We start from the raw sequence: 23,157 nt of genomic DNA on the forward strand, positions 1-23,157 counted from the left end.
AAAAAAAAAAAAAAAAGGTTTGTTGGTGGTTGATTCTTAAAGTTAGCAATTTAATATGGCTTGATCTTTAAATCTGCATCCTTAAGATTTCATTCTTTGTGTTTCCAGGCCTTTGGATATTTCAAAGCCATCTTTTGGGTCTAAGTTAACATCTAACTTTCAATAACTCTCTTAATAATTAGTATGATATTTAAGAATGTTTCTGAATGGATCTGTGAAGGTTTTAGTACTTTATAGCAGAACAGATAAAGTTATGACCTGTTGACTCTTAATATACCCTCTGAAATCCTTAGTTTTTAATGTTTGTCTTTTATAAAGCATATTCTGTATAGATATTAATTGTATTTCATATATTTGTATTTGCATTTTATAAAATAAGTGAGGCTACATAAATCTTATTTTACCATTTCTTGTACATATTAGTATATTAGCTCTCACTGATGTTTGACACTGACTATGTAAGAACTCTAAATTCATAATTTTTTTTTGGCATTTTGAATATTTTTCCAGATAAATTTGAATTCATCTTGAGTCACTGGTAAAAATAATTGTCTAACCTAGCATAGATATTATATTGAAAGTCTGTCTATATAGATACCATGTCTTAATGAAGCTAAAATGATATTAGAAGGAGAAAGGACAAGACGAGTTAGATGTAATTACTTCCACATCGAATAGTCCAGTGTCCTGTTGTTTGGTGTTTTATTTCTGGTGTTATCCTGAACATCTGATTATGCTTATACGGAGTGTGCCAATACCAGTTATCAGAGGAAGTTTATATCCTCCAGAATCATCACTTTCTACCTTATTTCCTTGTGTCAAAGAAATGGAAGACAAAAGTACATTTTATAAAGTATATTGTGAGGAAAGATGGCAAGCCAGACATCAGGTCTGACTTTAGCACAGAGTTAGAGGAAGGCCCTAAAGTCTGAATCTGCCCTTGCTGAAAACAAACAAAAAATATCCATAAGATCAAAATATAGAAGGCCTTAAAGAGTGGACCCTAAAGAAGTCTGGAATTCTAAATGTTACCAAAATTGGATTATTTAGGAAAACAGAACAAAAATAAATTTTTATTTCTAGGACAAGCATTTTACCTTGTCAATTTTTTTCTATTCTTGTTTTCCCAGGTCATTATTATTATTATTTCTTTGCTATTTTCTGTTTTATATAATGAGCATGTAATTCTTTGATAGAAAGACCAAAACTTAAAAACTACAAATTTTATTAATAAATGATACTCTCATTCTAATGAGAATCATTGAACAGGTATTCTTTATTATGAAATACTATGACAGAAGCCATATTTTGCAATGACTTATTTTCCTATTTTGGTCATTTGATCTACTTATAGGATGTAACGGGTGTTTTTGCATCATTGATGTTGTTTCATATGAAATATAATTGAACGCAAATCTAGTTCTCCACTCAACCAAAGCAAATTTTAGGAGCCTGTGTTGCAGGCAAGTTTAATCTAAGACTCAACTTCATTCTCAAAGACTAAACTTGCATAGTAAAGAGAGAACAATTTAAAATGAGGATAATTATGATTTGTTCCTATTTAGAAGGTATAAATGACTGTTTTGTCAAACACCGTTTTGTACCTTACTACTTGAAATATAAACAGAAAACAATGGTTGGATACTTTCTTAGAATCAGTTGTAATCAGGCTTATTTTTTCTCCAGAAACCAAATCAGGTTAAATAATATTTTATTCCTTTGAAGAGTCTACTGTTTCTGTATAGGTATTTAATGTTAGGAGGGGCCAGGACTTCTGCCATAATGATATTTAAATCTATTTTAGCAATTTTTGTTTTGTGAGGGAAATGGTAGCTTGACTTCTTTATAAGAATTCCTCTTACAAAGCTCCCCCCCTCCCTTTTTTTTCTCTCTCTCTCTTCAGCCTTATAGCTGTTTGACCAAGGAGTAGGTTTGAGAAGGTGTGTGGCTTGCGTTCCTTAGCTACAAGGTTTCATGGTGCAAAGAATTTAGTGGTGGTGGTGGTGGAGGGGGGACCTAAAACCACCTCTATTTAAGATACACATTTTCCCCACATTCATAGAAGTTGAGTTGAAGAAGAGAATGCTAAATTCTTCAAAGCAATAAAAAGGAAAAATTAAACTCGAAGTGTGTGGAATATGCTAGTGTGATTTTGTAGTTGGGATCTGAAAGAAAATATATCCAGATGTGCATTTATGTAAATGTACCTTTTGAGGAAAATATTTAGTGCATATGTTAAAATATTAAGGAATCAACTTTTTAAATTGCCTAATGTACAAAACCAGTAAATGCTAATCTTAAGTATGGTGTTAGAATTGCTTCTTGCCCCACCCCTCTTCCTTCACAGGTGAATGACCTGTGCTGGCATGTCCGATGTCTCTCCTGCAGTGTCTGCAGAACCTCCTTGGGAAGGCACACCAGCTGTTATATTAAAGACAAAGACATTTTCTGCAAACTTGATTATTTCAGGTATACTATGAAACTACTTGGTCATAAAACAGACAGTCCAAGTAGTGAATCTCAAAGAGATGCAGAGAGAATTTTCTAAGTAGGCTTTCGTTTTTGGTTTTAGTTATTTAAGCCTAGTTTTTCCTATTTAGTGGATTTGAAAATCAGAATGCTTTCATATTTTTTGAGATATAATTTTTACTAACACAAATAAAATAAGCATGTTTACCACCTCTAAGAACTCAGCACACTAAAACTAATTTAAAATAATAATACTTCCACTTTGGGGATGAAAGTTTAGTTATTAAAATAAGGGAACCTTCTTTTTTTGCTGTGCCTAGGTATGAGTCGGGTCCGACTCGACGGCACATAACAACAACAACAACAAGGTACAGAGTATGAAATACAAGATCACTTACGGTGATAAATCACTTGTTTGGGAGGAAGTGGTAAGACAAAATTATTGAGGGAAAAGAATTATCAAAATTTTGTTAAGCTTTTACCAATTTACAGTGTTGAATGACATCTAGTTATGCATCTATAAAATGCTAGCAGTTTGGAGATTGTGATAAACTGAATTTAAAAGAACCAGTATCATAAATACATCAAGTCTAATTGTTCTACCTAAAAAATACATTGTTTCTTTTGTTTATTCTCTGATCTTTGTTTTGTGAGATTATATTTGGATAAAATTGTAAATGTAAAATATTCTCTGCCATCTCCTTATGATTGTTTTAATGTGAAGTTTCATCGAGGGTATAACTTAGTTCTTAATCATGACTTTTAAAAATTATCTTTATTTGCACTTTCAAATACAAAAATTCATTGTGAAATAGGTGAATAAAACATAATGGAGTTGTAAAACTATTTTAATTATACTCCACTTCAAAAAGTGATTTGAGAATTTAGCTATATATTTAAATAAAATTGCTAAGTATTTTATTAACCCAGAGCTCGTTATTTTAAAAAGTAACAGAATTTTATAATTGCCAAAAACATATGTCTCATCAGTTTACTTTCTATTTCTTCAACAATAACAGCAATTTGCCTTCTTTCTCACTCAAGATATACTAATCTTAATTTTTATGATCTTTGAAAGATTTAGCTTTAAAAGAGTGAATAGGATTCAATTTTTCAGAGTAACTTAAAAAAAGAATGAATACCAAACCTATATTAATGAATAGACACAGACATAAGGACCAATCTCAGTTGATCTGGGTATGTTGGGCCATGTCTGTTTGCAATTGTAGTAGAACTGACTCTGTGACTCTAGTCACTGAGACTGGGAGAAAAAAATATTTATATCTAGCTTTGACACTTGGTCGTTTTACATCTTTTTTAAAAAAAAAAAAAAACATTAAAACATTGTAATATGCAGATACGTCTGAAAGTATTAGATAACATTTCCCTCTTGCTGTGGATAGCAATGCGAAAATTTTTCAACCAAAGGAAACATTTCTGGGTTATCCTTCCTCACCTATCAGGGTGAAGAACTTCTGTTCTGCTTATTCCTTGGTAATAGCAGTTTTAAATGTATGTGTGTGTGTGTGTGTGTTTGAATAATCTCAGTTTGATTTTAAGAACTTATTTATAAAATTCATCAGCAGTTGGTGTATTTTTGCTCTTATATAAGTTGTCAAATTGGAGTGTGTATATCTTGAATCTATGTAAATTTATAAATGCACTATTAAAACAGAAGATATTGAAACTCATATTACATTTAATTTAGAAGAACAAAGAAAAAAAATCTAGTCTTCCCTGAGAGTAACAATGAGGGTTTGTTTTTATAAAATAGTCTTAACTTGTGACCCAATCATGTCTTCATTGCTTATCATATTGACTTTTAGAAGAACTGAATCCTGTTTCATTTTTAAGAGATTGAAATACTTAGGTTAAGCCAGTGAGTAACACACTGTGGTAATTTAATATTAGACTGATGAGTATCTCACCAAGTGTTAAAATCTTTGCTCCCTGTTCTTCTGTTTACTGTAGGAGGTATGGAACTCGCTGCTCTCGATGTGGAAGGCACATTCATTCTACTGACTGGGTCCGGAGGGCCAAGGGAAATGTCTATCACCTAGCATGTTTTGCCTGTTTTTCCTGCAAAAGGCAGCTTTCTACGGGAGAGGAGTTCGCTTTGGTGGAAGAGAAGGTCCTTTGCAGAGTTCATTATGACTGCATGCTAGACAATTTAAAAAGAGAAGTGGAAAATGGTAAATAAATACTTAAAATACCTTTAAATGAATAGATGGGTAAAAACTACTTTTCCTAAGGTTACCTTAATGTATTATGTTTTGCAGTGTGTAATTATGATAAAACTCATTAAGTAGTCTACTGTTAGTAAGGTCCCCATCTGTTTATATACATGGAAAGCTGGGCTTTGTTTATTAGCCTTATACCATTCTCAGGCAACAGCCTTGAATTAGGGCTCTGCTTTTCTTTATGTAACCAGTTATTTTCCTGTATGTGCCTTTCTAAGGATGGGTTTCAGACATATACTTCTAACTTTTTGTGCTTTTGACTAAACATAAAATCCTGTAATGGAATATTGTTTCCACAGTATATTTATAGTTTGTTTTAAAACAACTCAAGTGGTTTTCAACTCAAGATGTGTACAGTTTCAAGCCAAGTTGAGAGATGTAAGAAGCCTATTATCACATGCTTGCTTGGTAAACTCTTGAGTTATCAACATGTACCTGTTTTTTAAATGCAGGTAATGGGATTAGTGTGGAAGGTGCCCTCCTCACAGAGCAAGATGTTAATCATCCAAAACCAGCAAAAAGGGCTCGGACCAGCTTTACAGCAGATCAGCTCCAGGTAGACATGATAATGAATTTATGGTTTCGGAAGCCCCTCCTGACCGAAAAAAAAAAAAAAAAAATGCTACCTAAAGACATTTTTATGTTTTATAAAAGGTTAGACTGTGCTTTTTCTGAAAATTACCTTGGTGAATGTATGAAAGCACACTTACTCCCCTAAAATGTTTATCAATATTTCCAGAGTCATGATGTAAACTAGTCCTTCAAACTTTGTTTGCAGTCTGTTGGTATCAACATTAGAGTGGAGACAAAATATTGATCTGTCCTGACTTCCCAGTAACATCAGGTTAACCCAGGAAGTTATATGACTACATATAAATGTAATAGAAGCAAAGTATTTTGAGACTCTTAATAGAAAAAGACATAGTTTATGTGGGCCAATGGAACACAAATGTGTTGGTGTTTTTAACAAACCACAATCAGCCTTTTAATGGACAAAATTGTATGTTTTTGAGTAGGAAATAATTGAATATACCTCAGCATAAACAGGAACCTGCTGCTTGGCTCCAATCAAGTAGATCTTTTCTTGTTTTTAAAGGGGTAGGGGGAGTGATGTATAATTTGATGTTAAAGGTTGATTATGTTCTCTGAAAAGGGAGGAGTTATTTTCAGTATACGCAGTGCAATGCACTGCCATCGAGTTGGATCAGACTCATAGAGACCCATCCTTGGGTTTCCAAGTTGGTGTCACTACAGAAGTAGATTGCCCAACCTTCCTTCTGAGGAGTGGCTGGTGGGTTTGAACTGCCAGCCTTCTGGTCAGCAGTCAAATGCCTTAGGCACTATGCCACCAGAGCTCCCATTTTCGGTATAGCTACCCTAAATATAAATATGGTTGTCATAAATTTGATTTATACAAATTGTCAAGAAAATAGTTAAGTAACTACTTGCTTTATTTTTACATCTACACATATAATGATTCCTTTTGCCATTTTTTCAGATAACAAAATCATGTTTTCTAAAAGATCAATGTGGGTAGATATTTGTTTTATGTTAAGGTAAAGTAACATTTATTGAGCACCCAGGCACTACTGTATGCTTTATACATGGTATCCATTTTAGCTCAGATTATTTATGCAATGTTAACAAATGAATTAAAGTTAAGTTTTTGAAAAACCACATGTAGTATTCAGAGACCAGCCAGTATTTAAGATGAATTTAGTAAAAGGGTTTCAAGACAGAATTTTTACTTTGAGAATGATTAGGAACAAAGCATTGATACAACACAAAAATTTTAAGGGAACTTAATGGAGTTGGAAAGCAGTCTAGAAATATATCTAGATCCACTGGAGAAAATTTCCAAATAGATGATTGGTTTAGATTTCTTAATATAGTCATAGAATACATGGTCAATTTCAACAATAAGATAAAGCAATTTAAAGAAATATCTCTGTTTGAACCTGGCTTTTGAGGATGCCTCATTAGGTTTTAACAAAGATCACATAAAGCCGTATATTAGGAGATAAAGAGTGCTGTAGGAGACAAAGCAAAATATCCTATAGCTAAAAGGTGTCTGGGTTAAAATATCCCTAATATAGATATACTTTTATAATGGGTTGTTTCCATGAAGGTCTACCTAATTATAAGATTTATAACTTTAATGGAAAAATTTATTATTAAAATTATAATTGAATTTTTAAAACCATGTTAAGTTAGATGTATGATCTCATGTAGGAAGATAATTATAAATACTAGTTAAATAAAAAGGAATAATATTTACTGAGGTCTTTGTTTGCTAAGTCCTTTGCTGGCTGTTTTATTTACATTTTCTCTTTTTACTCTTGCAACAATTCCTTGAGGTAGGTAGTCCCATCCAAGAGGTGCAAGAACTCCTCTCTCAAGGCAGGACACCAAGGGAATGACTAAAAGAGATTTAGACTCTGCTTGTCAAAACTTTTCATTTCATGGTCTTCTCATTTTGTATGGTCTGTCCAAGAGTCTGTGTGTAGAACTGAACCTTAATAAAACACTTAATGGCAGAAACAGCTAAATGAACAAGATTTTGAATCTTGTAGATAGCCTTATAATTTTAAGTTGCACATATAAATAAAATATTTAAGCCATGGAGTATTGTGTGAAAATGTGATTTTCATCATAGACCTTTAAAAATGTTTATCAAAATAATAGATTTTAGAAAGGGAAAACAGAAGTGATATGCTTTCAAAGCATGCTTTCATTTATTCAATATTAACACCTGTCTTATGGCAGGGATGGATGACTGAAACAAATGAAACACAGTCCTCAAGGAGTTCTCTATAGTTTAGGAATCTGGGATTGCTGTAGAGTTTTTAAAAACTTAAATAATTTATTTTTTGTCAGATCCTCTAATAAATCAGGCAGTGTATCCTCACTGTCAGATTGTCTTACCTGAAAACTGAATATATTCAAGTAGTACTTGAGTTTTACAAAATAATAAATACTATAGGTGAGCAGTGAGTGAGTCAAGAGTATTCATGAAGTATCTGCATGGGAGAGGGAGAGTTAAAATGGGAGGAATAAATAAAATAATTTCCCAGAATTCTTCTTTATAAACTTATGAAAAGAGAAAATAAGAGTCACAGGATGTGGTGGAAAAATATTTTGAATATTGTCTTCTGTTTGCAGAACTAATATTTAAGAAGTTCCCGCAAATATTGTAGTTTCCTTATTGTAGTTGGGAGGTACTTGCTCAGTGATTATTATGTTAAGCATGGTTAAAACCAAAAAAAGGTTAAAACCAAAAAAACCCAAACTCACTACCCAGTTGATTCTGACTCATAGCGACCCTTATTGGGTTTCTGAGGCGGTAAATCTTTATAGAAGTAGATTGCCCCGTCTTCCTTCCACAGAGTGACTGTGTGTTTTAACCACCAACCTTCTGGTTAGCAGTCAAATGCCTTAGGCACTAGGCCACTATAGCTTCTTGTGCCAAAATTATCATCTGCTTTAATCTGCTTTAGATTGTTGGTCAGCTGTTTCCATGCAGACTCCTGACAGTTCAGGTAGACCTTACAATGACAAATGGTGGGGTTCAGCAGCATTAGTAATTAAAGAATAGTGAAATTAAGTGGAAATTAAAAGGTTTTTCTAAGGCTAAAATTAGTACTATTAAAAGGAAGATCAGTGAGCCTATCTTTTCTTTCATTACACCTCAATTCAAAATGATCAGTGTTGATTTAAGTTTTGCTTTATTCCTTGAAGAAAAGTTGCTTTACCAACTGTGATTTGGTTCCATTATTAAACTTACGAATTTGAAATGCATTTGTGAGAAGGATGTTGTTTTTTTTTTCCCCCCATAAATTACCAATAATGACTTTACAATCAAATCCCCAAATATCTGTTTAGATTTTTCTTTGTAAAGAATTTTAAAGACATTAATTTTTTCATTTTTTTACTCTCTGGGATGTTACAGCTCAACTACATATCAACACAACTTTATTCCTACATGGAGTTATTAAAGTTACAAATTTGGAGTAGGAAAGGAAGAATGAAGTGAACTGAGAATAATTATAAACTTTAAAGCTGATTCTGTTCTATTCATTTTTAATGCAAAAACCCATGTACTGTTTATAGTGGGTATGGAGACACAATACAGATGAGTAGGCTGCCAAGAATAATAGAGTCACTAAATTAGAGATAATATAGTTGAAAAATATAATTTGTAAACCTAATAAAGTTTCCCAGGAAAGCACTAGTTATCTTCTCTACAATGTCTTCGGATTTTCTTCACATTCTCAAGGTTTCTTATGTCACTAACTCTTAGGTGCATACTCTGTGACAGGAAGTAGGGGTTAACTCCTGGAGATATAAAGAATAAAGCATTCCCTTTGACTTCAAAGAACTCACTTTCTGCTATGTAGAGCTAGACTTTCACTACCCTATAACAAGTGCAGGCAGAACATAGTATTATATGGGGAGCATAGTAGATAATACAATTAATTTTCCCTTGTGGAAGGGTCATAGAGGCCAGCAGTGGGTCCTAAGGTCTCTAGGTAGGTTGGACACCCTCCCTCCCATGACTGCAGGTAAGCATAGTCATGTTGGATGCTAGACTGTCTTCCTCTCATTCTTTATAATACACTAATACACTCTTTATAATTTATAATCATTCCCTCATTGATCAACTTTCAAGAAATAAAATTCAGTTATCTCTCTTGATTCCCGTATGACTCTTTCTGTGAGTCCAAAGCTCTTGACTTGTGCTTTTATTCTGGTACTCCCTGCCCACCACTTCCCTCTTCCTGCGCTCTCCCTTTTGCCTTGATTATAGGTAATTATTTGCATGTTTGTCTCTTTCTCCTAGGAAATTGAGACTAGGGGCAGGTTTTCTTTTCTTCAGTCCAAAGGATCACATCCAAATCACCTGGGAGCTTTTTCAATATTTGAATGTTTGGGTGATGGGAAAGTTTAATTCAGTGGGTGATGGGTATCTCTTTAACAACCTGGATATTTCTTTCCATATAGTAAATGCTCAAAACAATTAATGAGAGTCATTACAATAAAATGGAATCCATCTTTTATATATTATTTGCAGACCAATAAAGATTATATTAGGGGCTTTGAACCTCTTTAGTTCCATACAGGTTAGAGATAAATGTGGTATTAGTTTTGTATTTTATTAAGCATTCTAATACTAGCATTAGTAACATGTGTTAATGTACAAACATGATTTTTTAAATCATTTATACATACTTCCTCCTATTGATTTTCAAGTAATAAAATACAAGTATCTCATTTTTTTGTACATGTCTTCTCTTGCGTGTTCAAAATGCAGAAGACTGAGCTGCTTATTTTTAGCTACTAACTACCTACACTTTCTGAAACAGGTTATGCAAGCACAGTTTGCTCAGGACAACAACCCAGATGCACAGACCCTCCAGAAACTGGCAGAAAGGACAGGCTTGAGCAGACGTGTGATACAGGTGATTATTTTAAAGGTTAACAGAGGTATTACTAAAAGTTCTAAAATTAGGTCTTTATAAGTGTGCCTTGTTTTTCTTTGTGAAAAATGTCAAAAAGCAGCTTTCAATTTTAGGATTCTTGACAGTCTAAATCAATTTTTAAAAACTTTACAGGTAGTGTTTTTGGACTGGGCTATCATGAGTCTACAATACGACTATTCACAAGTGTTGCTTCATTCTACTAAGCAACCCCAAGAGAGGCTACGAGAGACAACTATATTTCCAACATAGTTACTGAGCCAGTGTTATTTCTACTTTTCTATAATTGAGTCCATATGTCTCTGTGTGTGTGTGTGTGTGCGTACACGTGCGCATGCATGCACAAAGGGTATTAATGGTAATCACAAAAGTTCCAGGTAGAGGAAGTGGTGTGAACCAGGCTATGGAGGGATGAGTTTGAGCAGATTTATTGAAACATAAGATTTATGTTTGGAAATGATAGGAGATAAAATGGTTAGATCTTAACTTGAAAAGGCCTATGAATGCAGAATTGTTGTGCAGGGAAAAGCCATGATAAGTGATTTTAGAAGAAAAATCTAGAGAAATGGGAAGGATTAAAGGTGGGAGAGGTTAAATAGAGGTAAACTGATCAATTAGGCTTTAAGGTAAGTAGTGATTAAAAAAAAAAAAAAAAAGAGCCTTAGGGGTGGGATAGTGTTCCTGGAATTAATTCAAGAAGCATTTTATTGACTGCACCCTGGTGACAGGTGGTGCTAGATGCTAGAGTGAAATACGTATATATATATATATATATATATATATATATATAAAAGGATGAGATGATTCAAAGAAGGATAAAGTCGTGAAATTGGATGAGATTCTTTACAGAGAGATCATAAACAGCAAAATGTAAAGATTGGATTCTAGGGAGAGAGCAGGAGAAGAGATGCTGTTTACATTAGACTTAGTTACAGCCAGCACCAAGGAGTGAGTCTGATGCCGGCTGAAGGTGAGGGGTGCTTTCAAAAAGGAGATGGCCAATTGGGTCAAGATGTTAGAGATCAGGAAAATAGAAAATAATTTTTAAGTGATACTCAAGGTTTAAAAAATGTTTAAGGAATAAAAGCAAATAATCATAACTAGCAAGATAAAATCCAGTAAAGGGAAAAAGTCAGCCTTGCATTGTATATATAATGTTTTAGTTCTTAAGTTGGATGGTAGGTACTACTAGTACAGGTGCTGTAGACTTCATTGCAACTCATAGAGACCCTATGTGTGTCAAAGTAGAACTGTCCTGCTCAGGAATTTCAATAGCTGATTTTTCAGATGTAGATCACCAGGTCTGCCTTCTGAGCTACATCTGAGTGGACTCAACCTTTTGGTTAGCAGCTAAATCTATTAATGATTTTTTACCACACAGGCACTCTGGGTGGTAGATACACAGGTGTTTATTTTCTGTAAGCCTGAGTAATTAACATAGCATCTATACAAATTAACAAAGGGTGAAAACCTGATCCTACTGCAGCTCCTCTAAAGACCTAGAATGCCAGAGGTTTTGGTGACTGCAAGGTGATGAAGCTCTCTGAGGTGACTCCCACTACTCACCATCTCAGGTGTGTAGAATTGTGTTTATTTAAGAGTGCCAGATTTTAAATACTGGTAAGAAACTATCCTGAAAAGGCTGAAAACCCATTAAAGAAAGGCTACCAAGACTGTGAAAGCTCTAGAAATTATGTGCTAATATTAAATACATCAGAAACATTTATTTGGAGAAATTGTTGTTGTTGTTATGTGCCATCAAGTCAGACCCGACTCATAGTGACCCCTCCTTGGGTTTCTGAGGCAGTATCACTATGGAAGTAGATTGCCCCATCTTCCTTCCGAGAAGTGGCTGGTGGGTTTGAACCGCCAACCTTCTGGTTAGCAGTCAAGTGCTTTAGCCACTATGCTACCAGAGCTCCCATTTGGAGAAAAGAAGGTTAGAAAATAGTAAAGGAAGGGCTGGTATATACAGAGATGTTGTTACTGTTAGGTGCTGCTGGGTTGATTCCACCCATAGCATCCCCACGTGACAGAGAACTGCCTCATAGACAGTTAAAAAAAACAACAAAAAAAAATTATGGAAGGTCTTTCTCCTGTGGAGCTGCTGGGTGGATTAAACTGCCAACCTTCAAGTTAGCAGCTGAGTGCTTAACTCTTTTTGCTACCAGGGCTTCTACATATACAGAGTAGACATCTTGAAGATACGTGAAGCTCTCTCTTACAGAGAGCAGAATGAGGACTCTGGAAATGTAGGTAGAAAAGGTAGATTTCACTAAGGGTGAAGAAGTTTCTCAGTACAGCTATGAAAATAGCATGGACTACTACTGTTGGAGGTAGTGAGTTTCCTGTATCTGGAAGTGAAGCTTCCTCTACCTGAACCAGTAAATACTCCTTTGTTGAGGTTAAGTTGCAGTATGGAAGAGTTCCTTCTTCTAAGGCTTTATACATTCAATGACAATAACTGTTTCAGTAAGTCAGATTCATGACTTTTATGTTTTAGATTATTTTGAAGTTCTTGAATTATTTTGAAAATATGCTTAGAAGCAAAAGAGAATAGACGGCCTTCTTGAAGGGCTTTTCTTATTATTTGAAGGTACAGGTCTATTACAACTGTAATGTAATTATTAGATATTTAAAACAATTGGATTCTGAGTCATAGTGACCCTATAGGACAAAGTAGAACTGTCCCGTAGAGTTTCCAAGGCTGTACATCTTTATGGAAGCAGACTGCCACATCTTTCTCTCACAGACTGGTTGGTGGGTTCAAACTGCCAACATTTCAGTCAGCTTTAACCACTGCACCACCACTTTGTGGTGTAGATATTTAGCTCACCAGTATTTTGAGGAAGTTAACATGATTCTAAGGGCAGTTGTAGGAGGTCTAGTGGCTCAGTGCCTAAGGCATTTGATTGGTAACCAGAAGTTTGTTGGTTCAAACCCGCCAGCCGCTCTGCAGAAGGAAGATGGGGGCAATCTACTTCTGTAAAGATTTACTGACTTGGAAACCCAATGAGGGTCACTATGAGTTGGAGTCGACTTGATGGTAGTGGGTTTTGTTTAGTTTTTTGGTTTAAGGGCAGTTGTTGGTTGGTTTAAGGGCAGGGTCTCACCTTCCAGGTAGGAAACCTGAGTTCAGTTCTGAGTCAGTGCATCTCGTGTGCAGCTATCACCCATCTGTCAGTGAAAGTTTGTGTGTGCTATGATGCGGAACAGGAGCTCTGGTAGCATAGTGGGTCGAGGCCGACTCGACGGCACATAACAACAACAACAACAACGATGATGCGGAACAGGTTTCAGGAGAGGTTTCAAACTAGGAGAGACTAGGTGGAAAGTCCTGGTGATCTACTTTCAAAAATCAGCCAGTGAAAATCCTACAGATCACAGAGGTCTGGTTTGCCGCTGATTACGGGGATAGCATAGGTCTGGGCAGCTTTTGTTATGTTCTGTTGTGTAGGGGGTTGCCGTGACTTAGGAGCCAGCCGGATGGCAGCTAATAGCAACAACTAGATTTCAAGCGTTAAAACTAGGAGAATATATTTTTGGATGCTGGCTTTTCATATATGAGAACTGAATGTTAAATATTTTTGGTAAGATGGCAAAGGAGGGACCATTAGCATCAAATATATATATTTCTTACATACACATATGTGTATGTCATTTAAATACATAGAGCCTTTCACAGTATTTTTGAAGAATTATTTACTATGATCTCAAAAAAGTAATCAAACTGCTCTGCTTCAGACTTCTTCCTAGTGTTTGCCACAACACTTTAGATAAGTTAAAGAAAAGAGCTTTGATTCTAGGCCTTGATTCTAATATGTAAAAAAGGTTACCCAAAGATTAGGAGGAAACAATGGTGTGACATACAGAAAAAGTGTCACCTTTACTAGCTAACCACGTCTACCTAGTAAGACATAAGTAGCCCACCAAATTGTTATTGTACTGAAATCAAAGAATAAAAGATGGGCGATTTTGCTTTTCTTTAACACTCTGTATCCAGGTATAATCACCATTCCTATACCCATTCAGATACATGAAGTATGAGTTGTATATCTTACAGAAGGAGAATAAAGGTATGGATTGCTGTTCTTTCAGTTAAGACACCGGGAATACCCTTTCATATTAGATCTATACCACTTGTATTGTTGCGCACGTTGAGCATTAAAAAAACCAAACAAACAAAAACTCACTGCCATCGGGTTGAATCCAACTCATAGTGACTCCTCCTTGGGTTTCTGAGACAGTGTCACTATGGAAGTAGATTGCCCAATCTTCCTTCCTAGGAGTGGCTCGTGGGTTTGAACTGCCAGCCTTCTGGTTAGCAGTTGAATGCCTTAGGCACTATGCCAAAATGTATATAGTTTGTTTCTAATTCTTCACTATTATAAACATTGCTGCAATAAGCAACACTGTATACACATGTAAGTATATGGAGCCCTGGAGGCGAAATGGTTAAGCACTGGGCAACTAACCAAAAAGTCAGTAGTTGGAAATTGCCAGTGGCTCCACAGGAGAACAGACTGGAAAGTCTGCTTCTGTAAACATTACAGCCCGAGAAACCCTATGGGAGAGTTATACTCTGTCATATAGGTTGCTATGAGTCAGAATATGTTTGTGTGTATATACACACACACACACATTACACAATTGTTCAATTGTTTCTTTAAGATAAGTTCTAGAAATGGGATTGTTGAGTCAAAAGATATATATATATATATATTATTCTTTTAATTGTGATTTGGGTGAAAATTTACAGAGCAAATTCACTTTCCATACAGCAGTTCACGTACACTTTGTCTCATGACATTGACTACAATCTACCACAATGCAACAGCTCCCCTCCCACTTCCTCCCCATAGTTACCTCTTCCCTGTGTCCATCCCTGTATGCACTCCTGCCCCCTGAGCTGTCTCCCTGTGCATAAACAGCCCTTCTTTCTCCCATGATTGTTCTCTGCAAGGAGTATATCTACCTCAGGTAAATGTTCAACTCATAATGCCTGTCTCAAAAGATACATTTTTAAAACTTTTAACTAATAGTATAAAGATTGTCCTCCAGAAAGTTCATATAGATTTATTCTACCAGTGCGTTTGGGAGTTCCTTTTCCCCCAACCTATACAAATCTTGAATACTGTCATTTATGTCATTCTCAGTTTTGTTGCTCTGTTTATATGTTGGGAGATCTTTAGATTGTTTGCACCTTTGTACTATTGTGAATAGTGCTGCAGTGAATATTGATGTACAAATATCTGTTTGCATTTTGTAATTTTTTAAATTGTATGTCTTTAGCTAATTTTTCTATTGGATTGTTTCTTTCTCTCCATCTCACTGACCTTCATTATGAATGTTTAATCCTATTTCATTTATTTTTTCCATATAAAACTTATAGATTTCTATGTATCCGAAGTTCTCAATCTTTTCCTTACTAGTTTTGGCATTTTTAATGCTTCTCCATCCAGAAAGCACACAAATGTTTCCTTAAATATTTATGGTTCTAATTACTTACACCCAAACACTGATTTATGTGCAACTGATTTTTGTTTACATATGAGGCAGGGATTTGTTTTTTTCTCCCTGATGACTAGCCCATTTTCTCTAAATCAAGTATTAAGTCACAGTTTCCCAACAATTAAAAATTCCTTCTTTTTCATACACTAAATTCTTTTATTTAGTCCGTTGGGTTTTCTAATGGATTCATTTTATAAATTTATCTTTCCTTTGGCAGAATATGTACATGTTTTGTTTTCAACATATGTATAGTTTATGATTTATCACTGAAAAATTTCAAAAGTATGTTGTTTAGAGGAAATTTTAACTCTTGTTGGAGATTTTCAAAATAGAAGAAGAAAATTACGTCAGTGAGAAAAGTCAAATGGACATATATTTTAATTCTGAAGCTGGGCAGCACTCAGATCAAAAGTGTTTTTTGTTTTTTTTCCTGGTGTCTGGAATCCTCAGCTACTTCTTGCTATCAGGTTATGCGATGCTGTGTTTGCAAACCTTTCTTGGCCTACTTATATATGATCTTTTCAAAAAGCTATTTGAATTAGTATCAAGGCAGTTATTCTGCTGTTTATGTCACATCTTATTTATATTTATTTCCAAAGTCTGGTATTCTGTTTTGTTTCAATCAAAAAATTATATGTGTGTGTTATATATATGTATGTAAGCAATAGGTAGGTTCCTATATATAATTATTGGAGACATAAAGAACTTTGAAGAAACTCTGAGAAGCACAGTGCCATGTGAATTAGGCTATAGGTAGTTCTGTGGCCTTGTGGTTCATGAGTTTTCTGGGCACCATCAGGGGAAATGGCAGGTGGCTACAGTTCTCCCTTACAAACTGGAGGATGTCTATGTCAGCTTGGCTAGGTGGGTCTGATGACAGCAGTGGCATCTGTTGTCACAGAGTCTATGAGCACAAGAGGGCAGGAGACTTTGGGCTGTGGTAGTTGTATAAATATCTAAGTGTCAACCATCCTAGAGAATGAGGGAGAAGGCTGTACTGCCACCCTTTTTCCTTGCTATATGCCCAAGTCATGCCCATGAAGCACTCCTTAGTTACCACCTTTCAGCCACATGTTCAGGACTGCCTACCCCCTTTAAATCACTATTTTTGTTACTTTAATTGTAATCCTGTGAGTTTATGTCTTGCCAGCCTTCTACATTCGAACCAAGGGGCAAGGTATGGTTTTGAAACAAGGTCACCTTTTTCATGAGTTCTGCTTCCTTCTGTTCTGCTTGAATCAGCCCCTGTTCCCTTGTGCCATCAGGTAACTACCTACCAGTCCTGGACAGAGACTTATGGCCCTGACATTTACTTGGCTTTCTCCTCTGATTCCAAAATGTTCTTATCCTAACTCCTTTAAAGTTTTTATCCCTCTACTTCTCTTCCTTCTCATAACAGAATTGTTTGGAGTGGTAGCAAATAAGTAATACAATATTTTAACAGAGAAATATTCTATAGTCAAGGTTTATCTGTTGTCAGTTGCCATGGAATCGATCCCGCCTGTGCAGAATAGAGCTGTTCTGTAGGGTTTTTGAGGCTGTGATCTTTTGGAAGCAGTTCACCAGGTCTGTCTTCTGAGGCACCTCTAGATGGGTTTGAACTACAAACCTTTTGGCTAGTAGTCAAGCATTTCACTGTTTGTACCATTCAGGAACTCTGGAGGTTTATGTAATAGCAAGGAGTTTGCACACAGGCAGATTAGTTGTTACAAGCTTTATGGGCAAGCTAGCATTCCCCTGCCCTGGATATGAAATCTCATTTGCCCTAAATTTCTTTTATTTCTTACTATAGACAACTGGTTGGTTAACTCTTTACATTTTGTGAACTGTTTCACCAGTGGATGTGTTTGGATTTTATTCTTCTTTAGTATTGCTGTTTTTTTTCCCCCCCAACCCTTATTATAGGCCTGACCTTAATATACATCTTATGGAATAGCCTATGTATTCACTAAAGAAATTGAGCTCAGCAGGTTAAAAATGTGACTGGAAAAGCTGAATCAAGAGGTCTGTAGAAAGCTTTAAGTTCTCGGTAGGGATTTTAGTCATTTGAACAAGGAATTGAAATAAGTACAGCAGGTGTCTACATTTAGTAGATTTTTTAAAAGTTCTGATTAAAAGGTTTTTCTTTTTTTCTTTTTGTCCCAAATGCCAGTAGTAAAACTAAGGCAACTTTCTTGGCATTCTCGAGCCTTTTTATTTTTAAAGATGAAGCTGTTTTTTAGTATAGACTCAGATTTTAAGTAAATCATCAGAGAGTTGTTATTTGAGTGAAAAAAGTGACCATTTTCATTTGGGCTAAGATATTTTTCTTCTGTCTACAAACTATTAAAAAGCTTAGTTAGATTTACACTGTGCTTATGTTGTGAAGTAATTAAGGTTGCATGTCCTTTTAAAACTGAGTTGGTAATGTTCTCAGAAGCTGATATGTGACATTGCTGCCTTGCTTTTCTCCCCCTTCAGGTGTGGTTTCAAAATTGTAGAGCACGCCACAAGAAACATGTCAGTCCTAATCACTCCTCCTCTGCCCCAGTCACAGCAGTCCCACCCTCCAGGCTGTCTCCACCCATATTAGAAGAAATGGCTTATTCCGCCTACGTGCCCCAAGATGGGACAATGTTAACTGCGCTGCATAGTTATATGGATGGTAGGTATCCTAACATTTAACAGCTATCTCCCAAGCAAGCAATAACTGATAATTTTAATATTAGATTATTCATGGGATTTACATTTCAAAATATTACCTCAGTTGTAGCTGAAAAATATGTGGGAGGGTGCAATAAACATTCTTATTTCTGTGACTATGTTTTAAGAGAGAAGTTGAACACCCATCTTACAGCTAAAATACAATGGTGACTCTTAGTGCTTTACTTGTTCTTTATTTTCTCTTTTTACCTGATAAATATTTAAATAATTTATTTTCTTATGATCAGAAACAGTAGTCACTTCACATTCAGGTTTTTAGATTGGGTTTTACTGAGTTAAGCTTTTTTTGTTGAAGCAAAGCATATAGACAGAAAGAGCACTCATATTAAACATACAGTTTGATGAATTAATAAAGTGAATATATCCATGTAAGTACTATCCAGGTGAAGAAGTAGAACATAATTAACACCCAAGAAGGCTCTTTTGTGCCTTTTATATCTTGTATTCTCAAACTACCTACCAGACCTGACAAAAGGTGCTCCACATACTCGCCAGTACTTCGTATGGTTTAACGTTTTAATTTCAACATATTTGATGGGTGTGTAGTGGTATCATGTTACTTTAATCATTACGCTCTTCCTCCAAAGTAATATTACCATGACTTCTAAAACCATATTTTAGCTTGCCAGTTTTTAGCTTTATAAAAGTTGAACCACACAGAATGTATTCTTGTATATTTCATTTCTGTAAATTGCATCATTTTTGAGACACATCTATATTGATTCAAGAATCAGTAGTTTCCTTTTAGAATTCCACTGGAAGAATAGACCATAATTTATCCATTTTATGTTTGATAGATATTTGAGTTATCTCCACTTTTAGCTTTTATGAATATGCTGCTATGAACATTTTTGCACATGCCTTTTGACAGACATTACTTCACACTTCTATTTGGTATGTGCCTAAAAACAGATCCTAAGTCATATGATATGCATACACTCAAATTTTGTTGTTGTTAGGTGCTGAAAAGTCAGTTCCAACTCAGTGACCCTTTGTACAACAAAGCAAAATACTACCTGGTCCTGTGCCATCCTCACAATTGTTGCTATGGTTTGAGCCCATTGATGCATCCACTGTGTCAATCTCATTGGGGATCGTCCTCTTTTAGTTGATGCTCTACTTTACTAAGCAGGATGTCATTCTCCAGGGACTGGCCACTCTTGATAACATGTCTAAAGTATGTGAGATGAATTCTTGCCATCCTTGCTTCTAAGGAGCATTCTGGCTGTACTTCTTCCAAAACAGATTTGTTCGTTCTTTGGGCAGTCCATGGTATATTCAATATTCTTTATCAACACCATATTTCAAATGCATCGATTTTTCTTCAGTCCTCTTATTCATTGTCAAGTTTTTGCATATATATGAGGCTATTAAAAATACCATTGCTTGGGTCACGTGCACCTTAATCTTCCAAGTGATATCTTTTATCACTTTCAAGAGGTCTTTTGCAGCAGATGTGCCCAAGGCAATATGTCATTTGATTTCTTGACTACTGCTTCTATGGACTTTGATTGTGGATCCAATTAAAATGAAATCCTTGACAGCTTCAATCTTTTCTCCTGATGTTTATCATGACGTTGCTTGTTGGTCCAGGTATCAGGATTTTTTTTAACGTTGAGGTGTAATCCATACTGAAAGCTGTAGTTTTTGATCTTCATCAGTAACTTTAGTAAATACTACCAAATAGTTTTCCATAGTGATTGAGCCAGCAGAATATGAGAGTTCAAGGTGTTCCACCTGTTCACCAACACTTGGTATGGTATGACTTATTAATTTTAGTCAATTTGATGACTGTGCAGTGCTATCTCATTCTTTTGTTTTTCTCTGATGACTTATGATGTATTGAGCATTTTTATATTAGGCATTTATACATTCTCTCTTGTGAAGAGTATGTTTGTCACTGTTGCTAGATCTATTAACAAAACTGTTTTTTTTTTTCCTTGTAAATTTGTTCTAGTTCTTGATATATTCTTTGTATAGATAAGCATTTTGCTGGTTATATGTATTATCTTTTAAAAACTTTGTTTTTCCTTTAACATTTAGATTTAAAATCCTTCTGGAATTGAATTTTTTGTGTGCTGTTAGATAGATAGGGAGTGAGGCTTTTTTGATGTATTGATGACAATACTAATTTCCAAGTATCTGTGTAGTGCCACAGTTGTCATAAATCAAGTGTCCGTATATGTGTGTCAATTTCTGCACCCTCCATTAGGTTCTATTGGTTTATTTATTCTTGTACTAATACCTAACCATTTTAATATCTGTCCTTTTTGATAACCAATAGTACCAAACCAAACTCACTGCCATCGAGTCGGACCCGACTCATAGCGACCCTTCCTTGGGTTTCCAAGGCTGTATCTCTATGGAAATTGCTCAGTCTTCCTTCCAAGGAGTGGCTGGTGGGTTTGAACTGCCAGCCCTCTGGTTAGCAGTCAAATGTCTTAGGCACTACACCACCAGAGCTCCTAACCAGTAGTACAGGTCTACCTATTTTCCTCTTATTCAATGTTGTATTGTCTATTCTTGGACATTAGCATTTCCATAATATTAGCAGCTTGCCAGTTTCCACCAAAGAAAGAAGGAAAGAAAAACTATTGAGATTTTGATGTAATTATTACATTAAATGTGTAGATGTATTTGTAGGGAACTGTCATCTCAATATTGCCTTCCATACCATCCACACAATATATCTTTATATTTATTTATCTTTAAATTCTCTTTTATATTTTAGAGTTTTTTTTTTTTTTTTTTTTTTTCCATGTAGTGTTCTCGTATATCATATGTTAGGTTTATTCTAAGCATTTGTTTTGACGCAGTTGTAAATGGTGTTTTCTTTGGATAGAGACACCTAGGTTGGCAATTACATTCCTTCAACCTTTTGAATGTGATCATCTTCTGGCTTCCATCATTTTTTGCTGTCTTTCATATGCATAGCTAACTGACCTGACATCATTTAGTATCGGTCTTATTCTTGCTCCTTTGGAAGTAAATGTTTCCCCCACCCTCCCCTGTACATAGTTTGATTTTTAGAACTTTTTTATTTTTCCACAAATCACCCCTTTTTTTCCTTTTTCTTAAAGTAGATTAAATTGTGTAACTTTTAGAACTTTTTAAATAATGTAGCTCTACATGTTTCTTAAATAAGTAGTTTGATATCTTTTTTTATGGTAAAGTCTCAGTTTTTGTCTCTTCAAATATTGCTTTGCTTCCTTGTCTTCTCAGGCTCCAGTTACATATATGTTAGAATTTATTACCATTTCCTACATGTTTCTTGAATTCTTTTCCAGCCTTATGACCTTCCATGCTTCAGTCTAGATACTTTCTTTTGACCTTCCTTCTAGTTCACTAATTTGCTCTCCATATAATCTGCTGGTAAACTCATACGGTGAGTTCTTAATTTTAGTTACTGGATTTTTCAATTTGAGAATTTCCATTTTTAAAAAATTTTTGTATAGTTTCCAAGTATGTGTTGAAATGATCTATCTTGTCATTTTGTTTCTTAACTACATTATTATTGTATTAATTACAGTTTTATCTAAGTTTATGTCTGATAACTCCAGTAGTTGAATCTCTTACGGGTCTGGTCTATTGTCTTAGGTCGTTTTCTTCTGTTTTTGACAAGCCATGTATTTTATTTGCCTGAAAATGACTTTTTTTTTTTTTTTTGCATTGCAAATGTTGGGTATGAAAAACTGTAGAAATAACTTGAAGCTTTGGATGATATTTTTCACCAAAGAAGATTTAGTTTTGCTCTGGCAGGGATTTAGGCTAGGAGAAGATCAGCTTAATCCAATCAGGCATCAGTCCTCATGAGAACTGGTGTATTTCTCTTTTACTCCTCCTTGGATTTAGCCCTTTGGGGTCTCTTTGGGATCTTTTCAGTGAGATCTGATCTTTGATTCACCACCCCCACTAGCCCCCACCAAGGTCTAACTCCTGAAAGCTCTTCTAAACTTCTCAGTCTCAGCATTCCTTTTTCTTTTGAAACTGGCACTCACCTAGTATGGGAAAATAGACTTGTTTTCTTTCCCTCCTCTTCTGGGACTTGACTTTGCAAGTTCTCACTACTTTGCTATCTTTTTGATGCCTTCAAGTAGATTTTTCAAAGTTTTGTCCAGTTTTTTTAGTTCTGTTAAGAAGGAGAATTAGTTTAAAGCAACAAAGTCTTTAATAAAAGTGGAAACTTAAATTTTGGTTACATAAAAAATCAAAGCTTGTGCCATTATCACCATTTACTTACACTAGGATTAAAATTGTACGTTTATATTAAAGACTATTGTGTTGTCTGAGTCAAGTGGTGTCAGTTAAGTTTAATAAATGAGAATATTGGGGCTTATATATAACACCTTCATATTAACAATAGGAACATCTCTTCAGACAAAACTCACAATTCTTTTACTGCAGGGTGAAGTGCAGTGAATGGGGTATGGATGGAGGACAATAAGTGGTAAAACTTGTGGTCCCAAATAATGATTTGGGGATAATACTATTCCTGGATTCTTGTTTAATCCTATATTCATAAGTTAGTGCTTCTGCTGAGGTCAATGGAATGAGTATAGCTTGGTGCCCTCAGCTGTAATGAGTAATGAAAGCACATTGCCTTGGTTTGTTTTTGTTTGTTTTAAATTCCATTTTATTCGTCCTCCAAAGCTGATCCACAAATTTCTTTCTATTTTGTAGCTCATTCACCAACAACTCTTGGACTCCAGCCCTTGTTACCCCATTCAATGACACAACTGCCAATAAGTCATACCTAG

The 23,157-nt window shown here is 35.2% G+C and overlaps 1 protein-coding gene across 1 annotated transcript in view; it reads left to right on the forward strand.

Annotated features, from left to right (window-relative positions):
* The window catches only part of LHX8 (LIM homeobox 8), a 27,467-nt gene extending 4,310 nt beyond the window's left edge, over nucleotides 1-23,157 (forward strand). The window contains exons 4-9 of the mRNA XM_042782151.1: nucleotides 2,348-2,469; nucleotides 4,441-4,661; nucleotides 5,162-5,265; nucleotides 10,073-10,168; nucleotides 18,158-18,341; nucleotides 23,081-23,157. Coding sequence (XP_042638085.1) covers nucleotides 2,348-2,469; nucleotides 4,441-4,661; nucleotides 5,162-5,265; nucleotides 10,073-10,168; nucleotides 18,158-18,341; nucleotides 23,081-23,157 — 804 coding nt within the window. The remainder of the gene's footprint in view (nucleotides 1-2,347; nucleotides 2,470-4,440; nucleotides 4,662-5,161; nucleotides 5,266-10,072; nucleotides 10,169-18,157; nucleotides 18,342-23,080) is intronic.

The sequence above is a fragment of the Orycteropus afer genome, unplaced genomic scaffold (genome assembly GCF_000298275.1).
Source record: "Orycteropus afer afer isolate SDZICR_OR568_19922 unplaced genomic scaffold, OryAfe1.0 scaffold00248, whole genome shotgun sequence".
Taxonomy (NCBI): Eukaryota; Metazoa; Chordata; class Mammalia; order Tubulidentata; family Orycteropodidae; genus Orycteropus; species Orycteropus afer.